At 53.2% G+C, this 9,534-nt stretch overlaps 1 protein-coding gene across 1 annotated transcript in view; it reads right to left on the minus strand.

Moving 5' to 3' along the window:
- LOC140390317 (nurim-like) overlaps positions 1-6,604 on the minus strand; it is a 28,929-nt gene extending 22,325 nt beyond the window's left edge. Inside the window, exon 1 of the mRNA XM_072475372.1 lies at positions 6,441-6,604. Within this exon, the coding sequence (XP_072331473.1) occupies positions 6,441-6,579 (139 nt within the window). The 5' untranslated portion in view covers positions 6,580-6,604. The remainder of the gene's footprint in view (positions 1-6,440) is intronic.
- Between the last annotated feature and the right edge of the window lie 2,930 nt (positions 6,605-9,534).

Here is a 9,534-nt window from a genome sequence, read left to right on the forward strand (position 1 = left end):
TCCACCAACGTGCGGCCCATAGGCGCCGCCATTTTGTCCCGCCCCCACAACGTGCGCCCATGGGCGCGCCATTTTGTTCCCCGCAGGATCTCCAGCCACCGCCATCTTAACTTCCCCACGGGGCATGGACGCCAACGACCTCCCACGACCTGGGCCCCCAACACTCTTCGTCTGAAACCAGTGACGATCACCAGCAGCTCGCATCGATGACGCTGGACCAGTCTTGGCCACACAACCTGGCCACCGCTTCAAAAACGGTAAAAATCAACGGCCACGCGACCTCTTGCCTGCTGGACTCCAGGAGCACTGAAAGCTTCATACACCCGGATACGGAAGTCCACATCCGGGGTGTCGCTCCCGACTTGGCTTGCAGCTCCAGGACTGGTCCTGCTCCGTAGGCACGTCCGACTCCACAAGGTGGACTCGTTGGTGGATAGGGTACTTTTGCTCCACGCCAACCCCCAGATTGCCTACGTTGCGTATCTCGATGGCCGCCAAGCTACTGTCTCCCTCAGGGACCTGGCACCGTCAGGTTCCAACCGAACACACTCCCCCGCGCCGGCCCCATCCTCCCCTTCCCAGGCGCTTCCATCATTGTCCCCACCATGCCCATCCTTCCTTCCCCTGCCCACGCAAGAGGAGGACAAAGATTTTGGCACGCTCCTGGAGTCATCTAACAGCAGACCAGCACCGCCGTCGCCGCCACCGTTACGCCGTTCCCAGCGGAACGTCAAGACTCCAGACAGATTGAACTGGACCTTCAAAATGGACAATTTTCCCCCCTCCCTCTTCATGTTGTTTCTCTGACACTGTAAATAATGTTCAGCACTGTATATAGTTCCACACCATCCCCGCCGGACTCATTTTTAACAGGGGGTGAATGTGGTGAACCACTGTACACCTGTATTAGGGGATGTAAGGTAGGACCTGTACTACAGGTTCGCCGGTAGCCCCTGCCGGCTGGCTCCGCCCAGTAGGAGGAATATAAATATGCGTGTCCTCCATTCAGCTGCCATTTCGTCAGCTGCAGCAGGAGGCCACGCGTCTGACTGCAATAAAGCCACAGTTGTACCCAACCTTAGTCTTTGTGCAATTGATCGTGCATCAGTGGTAGAGGTCACAGGTGTGGAAGGTGCTGTCAAAGGAATCTGGGGGAGTTGCTATGTTGCATTTTATGCATGGTACACACCATTGCCACTGTGCATCGGTGGTGGACGGAGTGGTTGGGGCGGCAATCGAGCAAGCTGCTTTGTCCTGAATACTGTTGAGCTTCTAAAAACTGTTTGTTGGCTGGTTTTCTTTTTGTTTTGATTAGAATGGGGTTCATTGTGTCGTTCTTCTCTGTTAAAGGTGTTATATAAACACCACTAATTGTTGTTGGAAACAACAGTTCTGAATGTGTCCAGTGTTCCCTTTGCAACAGTGGGGTTGGCTCAATATTAGACCAATGCCACCCCTTGCAGTATTTACGGCTCATTTTCTGGTATCTATGACAGAATGCAGTACATATTTGTATGTAGAAGGGCCAAATGTCGGGGCTGTATCTGTCTGGTGCTGCCCCCTAGGCTACTCGAAAGACTGTGTCTTGCACCTTTTCAAAGATGCTTCCTGTAGTGCAGGAGAGTAAGTGTTTTGTATCTCCCAGTGCCTGCAGCGGTAGTATTGGAAGTTCAGTGTCTGGTATCAGCTCAGTGTCTCCCCCTCCAATGTTGGAGTATCAGTCTCTAGAAAATGCTCAGTGTCTCCCCCTGCAGTGTTGGTGAGTCAGTGTCTTGTATCTGCCCAGTGTTTTCCCCTGCAGTACTGGTGGGTCAGTGCCTTTTATCCACTCAGTGTCTCCCCCTGCAGTACTGAAAGGTCAGTGTCTTGCATCTGGCTCAGTGCCTCCCCCTACAGTACTGTAGGGCCAGTGTCTTTTATCTGCTCAGTGTCTCCCCCTGCAGTACTGAAGGGTCAGTGCCTTGTATCCACTCAATGTCTCCCCCTGCAGTACTGAAGGGCTAGTGACTTGTATCTGTTCAGTGTCTCCCCCTGCAGTGCTGGATGTCCGACACAGGTAACCGCTCGGTATCACTCTGTTGAGTCCTGGAGGGTTGGTGTCGAGTGTCTGGTCTGTGTCTTCCCCTGCAGCACTGGAGGGTCAGAGTCTGTTATCTGCTCAGTGTCTCCCCCTGCAGTGTTGGAGGGTCGGTGCCTGTTATATATACTCAGTGACTCTCCCTGCTGTATTGGTGGGTCACTGCCTGGTTGCTGCTCACTATCTCCCTCTGCAGTGCTGGACGGTCAGAATCTGCTCAGTGTCTCCCCCTGCAGTATTAAGAGGGTAAATGTCTTGTATCTGCTCAGTGTCTCCCTCTCCATTTCTGGAGGGTCATTGCCTGCCTTCTGCTCAGTGTCTCCCTCTGCAGTACTGGAGGATCATTGCCTATCTTCTGCGCAGTGTCTCCCCCTGCAGTGTTGGATGGTAAGTGCCTGGTGTCTGCTCAGTGCCTCCCGGGCAGTATTGGAGCATCAGTGCCTGGTTTCAGCTCACTGTCTGCCTCTGCAGTGCTATAAGGCTGCGTACTTAGCCCCCTACTCTACTCCCTGTACACACACGGCTGCGTGGCAAAACTTGGTTCCAACTCCATCTACAAGTTTGCTGACGATACGACCATAGTGGGCCGGATCTCGAATAACGATGAGTCCGAATACAGGAGGGAGATAGAGAACCTAGTGGAGTGGTGTAGCGACAACAATCTCTCCCTCAATGCCAGCAAAACTAAAGAGTTGGTAATTGACTTCAGGAAGCAAAGTACTGTACACACCCCTGTCAGCATCAACGGGGCCGAGGTGGAGATGGTTAGCAGTTTCAAATTCCTAGGGGTGCATATCTCCAAAAATCTGTCCTGGTCCACCCACGTCGACGCTACCACCAAGAAAGCACAACAGCGGCTATACTTCCTCAGGAAACTAAGGAAATTTGGCATGTCCACATTGACTCTTACCAACTTTTACAGATGCACCATAGAAAGCATCCTATCAGGCTGCATCACAGCCTGGTATGGCAACTGCTCAGCCCAGGACCGCAAGGAACTTCAGAGAGTCGTGAACACCGCCCAGTCCATCACACGAACCTGCCTCCCATCCATTGACTCCATCTACACTTCCCGCTGCCTGGGGAAAGCGGGCAGTATAATCAAAGATCCCTCCCACCCGGCTTACTCACTCTTCCAACTTCTTCCATCGGGCAGGAAATACAGAAGTCTGAGAACACGCACGAACAGACTCAAAAACAGCTTTGTCCCCACTGTCACCAGACTCCTAAATGACCCTCTTATGGACTGACTTCATTAACACTACACCCTGTATGCTTCATCCGATGCCAGTGCTTATGTAGTTACATTGTATATGTTGTGTTGCCCTATTATGTATTTTCTTTTATTCCCTTTTCTTCTCATGTACTTAATGATCTGTTGAGCTGCTCGCAGAAAAATACTTTTCACTGTACCTCGGTACACGTGACAATAAACAAATCCAATCCAATAAGGTTAGAATATGCTCAGTGCCTCCCCCTACAGCACTGGATGGTCAGAATCTGCCCACTGTCTGCCCCTGCAGTGCTGGAAGGTCCGAATCTGCTCACTGTCTCTCCCTGCAGTTGTGGAAGGTCAGAGTCTGCTCAGCGTTTCATCCTGCAGTTCTGGATGTCTCAGACAGGCACTGTTCAGCATGTCTCCTTGTAAGGGTACTGAAGGGTCAGTGTCTATTATATGCTCAGTGTCACCCCCTGCAGTACTGGAGGGTCAGTATCTTGTATCTGCTGAGTCTCTCTCGTATCTGCAGTCCTGGGGGATCACTGTCTGGTATCTGCACAGTCACCCCCCCACCCCACCCAGAATGAGAGAATTTGTGACTGGTCTTTGCTCAGTGTACTCGCCACAGTACTGGAGGGTTAGTGTCTGGTCTCTGCTCAGTGTGTACCCTGCTGTACTGGAGGTTCAGTGTCTGCACAGTATCTCCACCAGTGAGAATTAGTGCCTTGTAATTGCTCAGTGTCCAACTCTGCAGTGCTGGAGGGTCCGTAGCGAGTATCTGCTCAGTGGCTCCCCCTGCAGTATTGGAGGGTTAGTGTCTAGTATCTGCTCAGTGTCTCCCACTGCATTAATGAAGGATGGGCGTCTGGTATTTGCTCAGTGTCTCCCCTGTTGGCCTGGAGGGTCAGTGTCAGGTATCTGCTCAGTGTCTCCCCCTGCAGTATTGGAGGGTCAGCATTTTCTCTGCTCAGTGCCATCCTCTCCAGCTCTGGGTGTCAGTATCTGGTACCTGCTCGCTGTCTGCCCCTGCAGTACTGGAGGGTCAGTGTCTGGAATCTACCAAGTGTCATCACCTGCAGTACTGGAGGGCCAGTGTCTGGTCTCTCCTCAGTGTCTCCCCCTGCAATACTGGAGGGTCAGTGTTGGTCTCTGCTCAGTGCCATTCTCTGTATCTGCTCAGTGTCTCCTCCTGCAGTACTGGAGAGCCAGTTTTTGGTATTTGCTCAGTGTCCCATGTCCCCCCCCCCCCCCCCCCCCCAGTACTGGAAGGTGAGAGTCTGGTATCTGCTCAGTGTCTTCCCCTGCAGTGCAGGAGGGTCAGAGTCTGGTATTTGCTCAGTGTCTCCCGGGAGGGTGAGTCTGGTATCTGCTCAGTGTCTCCCCTGCAGTAGTTGAGAGTCAGAGTCTGGTATCTGCTCAGTGTCTCTCCCTGCAGTGCAGGAGGGTCAGATTCGGTATCTGCCCAGTGTCTCCCCCTGCAGTGCTAGAGGGTGAGAGTCTGGTATCTGCTCAGTGTCTCCCCCTGCAGTGCAGGAGGGTCAGATTTGGGTATCTGCCCAGTGTCTCCCCCTGCAGTGCTAGAGGGTGAGAGTCTGGTATCTGCTCAGTGTCTCCCCCTGCAGTGCGAGAGGGTGAGAGTCTGGTATCTGCTCAGTGTCTCCCCCTGCAGTGCTAGAGGGTGAGAGTCTGGTATCTGCTCAGTGTCTCCCCCTGCAGTGCTAGAGGGTGAGAGTCTGGTATCTGCTCAGTGTCTCCCCCTGCAGTGCTAGAGGGTGAGAGTCTGGTATCTGCTCAGTGTCTCTCCCTGCAGTGCAGGAGGGTCAGATTTGGTATCTGCCCAGTGTCTCCCCCTGCAGTGCTAGAGGGTGAGATCTGGTATCTGCTCAGTGTCTCACACTGCAGTGCAGGAGGGTCAGATTCGGTATCTGCCCAGTGTCTCCCCCTGCAGTGCTAGAGGGTGAGAATCTGGTATCTGCTCAGTGTCTCCCCCTGCAGTGCTAGAGGGTGAGAGTCTGGTATCTGCTCAGTGTCTCTCCCTGCAGTGCAGGAGGGTCAGATTCGGTATCTGCCCATTGTCTCCCCCTGCAGTGCTAGAGGGTGAGAGTCTGGTATCTGCTCAGTGTCTCCCTCTGCAGTGCTAGAGGGTGAGAGTCTGGTATCTGCTCAGTGTCTCCCCCTGCAGTGCTAGAGGGTAAGAGTCTGGTATCTGCTCAGTGTCTCCCCCTGCAGTGCTAGAGGGTGAGAGTCTGGTATCTGCTCAGTGTCTCCCCCTGCAGTGCTAGAGGGTGAGAGTCTGGTATCTGCTCAGTGTCTCCTCCTGCAGTGCAGGAGGGTCAGATTCGGTATCTGCCCAGTGTCTCCCCCTGCAGTGCTAGAGGGTGAGAGTCTGGTATCTGCCCAGTGTCTCCCCCTGCAGTGCTAGAGGGTGAGAGTCTGGTATCTGCTCAGTCTCTCCCCCTGCAGTGCAGGAGGGTGAGAGTCTGGTATCTGCTCAGTCTCTCCCCCTGCAGTGCAGGAGGGTGAGAGTCTGGTATCTGCTCAGTCTCTCCCCCTGCAGTGCAGGAGGGTGAGAGTCTGGTATCTGCTCAGTCTCTCCCCCTGCAGTGCAGGAGGGTGAGAGTCTGGTATCTGCTCAGTCTCTCCCCCTGCAGTGCAGGAGGGTGAGAGTCTGGTATCTGCTCAGTCTCTCCCCCTGCAGTGCTGGAGGGTGAGAGTCTGGTATCTGCTCAGTCTCTCCCCCTGCAGTGCTGGAGGGTGAGAGTCTGGTATCTGCTCAGTCTCTCCCCCTGCAGTGCTAGAGGGTGAGAGTCTGGTATCTGCTCAGTGTCTCCCCCTGCAGTGCTAGAGGGTGAGAGTCTGGTATCTGCTCAGTCTCTCCCCCTGCAGTGCTAGAGGGTGAGAGTCTGGTATCTGCTCAGTGTCTCCCCCTGCAGTGCTAGAGGGCGAGAGTCTGGTATCTGCTCAGTGTCTCCCCCTGCAGTGCTAGAGGGTGAGAGTCTGGTATCTGCTCAGTGTCTCCCCCTGCAGTGCTAGAGGGTGAGAGTCTGGTATCTGCTCAGTCTCTCCCCCTGCAGTGCTGGAGGTCTGGTTCTGCCCCGACCGGGTTCTCTGCCCCAGCTCCGGCCGGCCCTCGCCCTGGCTCACCTGCAGGTCCCGGTCTCCCGCTCTCCCGGTAAATCTGCCGAAGGGAAACAAACGCCACGAACTCGGCCGCGCTCCACGAGACGAAAACAAAGTTGGCCAGAGACAGGCTGACGAGCGCGGCAGAATAGAACACGGCCATGCCACCGCCCGCCAGCACTTCCGGGTCACGGCGCGAGATGTAGTTGGGGGGGGGGGGGGGGGGAGGGGGGGTTGCGCAGGCGCCGCGTTGGCGGATAGAGCACTTTTACTCCCGCAGTGCACCCTGGGATTGGAACCTCTCCATTGGAGCCGGCGGATTGGAAAACGGCGGTGACATCGTTCCGCACGGCCATTTTTTGTGTTGGCGAACGCGAGCGTTTTGCACGATAGGATTGACTATAAAAAAGGGGAGCCATGATGTGGAGATGCCGGCGTTGGACTGGGGTGAGCACAGTACGAAGTCTTACAACACCAGGTTAAAGTCCAACAGGTTTGTTTCGATGTCACTAGCTTTCGGAGCGCTGCTCCTTCCTCAGGTGAATGACCTGTTGGACTTTAACCTGGTGTTGTAAGACTTCGTACTATAACAAAGGGGGTATAGGGAGATGATACGTTATTAAGAACACACGGAATGTGTCTGCATGGACATTTTGAATACTGAAGCCTACTCCGCCGCTCAACACATTCGCAGCTGCTCTTCTCCCTCAATACCACCTTTTCCTGTCAGCTCCACATCCCCGAGCTTCCTTAGTGCCCCAACATCGATGGACCTGAAAATTCTCAACTGCAGAGTTCCTGCAGCTCTCTGAGATCGAGATTCCAAAGATGCACAACCCCGTTGAGTGACAAACCTCTTACCAAGTCCAAAAGGACGATCCCGTATTCTGGACATCCTCAGTATGTCTTTTTCAAAATTAATTTACGGGATGTGGGCGTCACTGTTTAGGCCAATATTTATTGCCCACCCCTAGTTGCTCTTCAGGAGCTGGTGGTGAATTGCCTTCTTGAACCTCTGCTGTGGTGTAGGTACACCCACAGTGCTGTTCAGAAGGGAGTTCCAGGATTTTTCCCGAATGAGAATGAAGTAACGACGATATTCTTCCAAGTTAGGATGTGAGTGACTTGGAGGGGAATCTCCAGGTGGTGGGGTTCCCAGGTATCTGGTGCTCTTGACCTTCTAGATGGTAGTGGTCGTGGGCTTGGAAGGTGCTGTCCAAGGAACTTGGCGTGGTTTTGAAGTGCATCTTGTGGATGGGACAGACAGCTGCCACTGTTTGCTACTGATGTGTGCACTGTATTTACAGGTGCACAGGCATTTGGGAGTCAGGAGATGGGATAGTCGCCACAGGATTCTAGCCTATGACCTGCTTTTGTAGCCACAGTATTTATATGGCCAGTCCAGTTTAGTTTCTGGTCAATGATAACCCCCTGGCTGTTGAGAGGGGATTCAACGAAGGAAATGTCATTGAATGGTAAGGGGTGAGGGTTAGATCCTCTCTTGGAGGGCATGGTCATTTCTTGGTACTTGCATGGCGCAAATGGAGCTTGCCACTTGACAGTCCAACACTGGATATTGTCCAGGTCTTGCTGCATTTGGACATGGACTGCTTCATTATCGCAGGATTCGTGAATGGTGCTGAATATTAAATCCAGCAGAGGGCAGTAGAGCGGAGATGCTGATTGGCTGTTGTGGGGGAAATTTGCATACGTCTGTTGTGCTCACCCCAACTTAAAGGTGGTTTATGGAGGAGCTGTTGTCAAGTGACACTTAAACCCGAAACACTTCTTCAGTGTTTCCTTCCCTAGCCCCTCCTCTAACCAAAAATAAAACAGCTGCTGTAAAGATCGAGAGGAAGGCTCGAGAGCAGGTAGAAGTAGAAAGACGTTGAACCGTGAAGTCACAGCCTGCAGATAAGGGACACGTGTGGGGCGCAGAGGTTGCTGAGTGAGTGCTTGCTGAGAAGGGGAGTGAATAACAGGTACGCTTTTTCTTTCTTATTTTTATCTAGAGGGGATGGCAGGGAAGGTAGTGCAATGTTCCTCCTGCAGAATGTTTGAGGTGAGGGACGCCGCCAGCGTCCCTGATGATTTCATCTGTGGGAAGTGCATCCACCTGCAGCTCCTCAGAAACCGTGTTGGGGAACTGGAGCTGGATGAACTTCGGATCATTCGGGAGGCAGAGGTGGTTATAGATAGAAGCTTCAGGGATGTAGTTACTCCGAAGAATAAAGATAGATGGGTGACGGTGAGAGGGGCTGGGAGGAAGCAGTCAGTACAGGGATCCAATGTGGTCGTTCCCCTTAGTAACAAGTATACCACTTTAGATACTGTTGGGGGGGGGGACTTACCAGGGATAAGCCATGGGGTATAGGTCTCGGGCACAGAATCTGTCCCTGTTGTTCAGAAGGGAAGGGGGGGGAGAGGAGTAGAGCATTAGCCATTGGAGACTCCATAGTTAGGGGGATAGATAGGAGATTCTGTGGGAATGAGAGGGACTCACGGTTGGTGTGTTGCCTCCCAGGGGCTAGGGTGCATGATGTCTCTGATCGTGTTTTCGGGATACTTAAGGGGGAGGGGGAGCAGCTCCAAGTCGTGGTCCACATAGGTACCAACGACATAGGTAGGAAAAGGGATAGGGATGTAAGGCAGGAATTCAGGGAGCTAGGGTGGAAACTTAGATCTAGGACAAACAGAGTTATTGTCTCTGGGTTGTTACCCGTGCCACGTGCTAGCGAGATGAGGAATAGGGAGAGAGAGGTATTGAACACGTGGCTACAGGGATGGTGCAGGAGGGAGGGTTTCAGATTTCTGGATAATTGGGGCTCATTCTGGGGTCGGTGGGACAAACGGGATGGTCTACACCTCGACCAGAGGGATACCAATATCCTGGAGGGGAAGTTTGCTAATGCTCTTTGGGAGGGTTTAAACTAGTTCAGCAGGGGCTTGGGAACCTGAATTGTAGCTCCAGTATACAGGAGGTTGAGAGTAGTGAGGTCATGAGTAAGGTTTCAAAGTTGCAGGAGTGTACCGGCAGGCAGGAAGGTGGTTTAAAGTGTGTCTTCTTCAATGCCAGGAGCATCCGGAATAAGGTGGGTGAACTTGCGGCATGGGTTGG

Source organism: Scyliorhinus torazame, chromosome 14 (genome assembly GCF_047496885.1).
Source record: "Scyliorhinus torazame isolate Kashiwa2021f chromosome 14, sScyTor2.1, whole genome shotgun sequence".
Taxonomy (NCBI): Eukaryota; Metazoa; Chordata; class Chondrichthyes; order Carcharhiniformes; family Scyliorhinidae; genus Scyliorhinus; species Scyliorhinus torazame.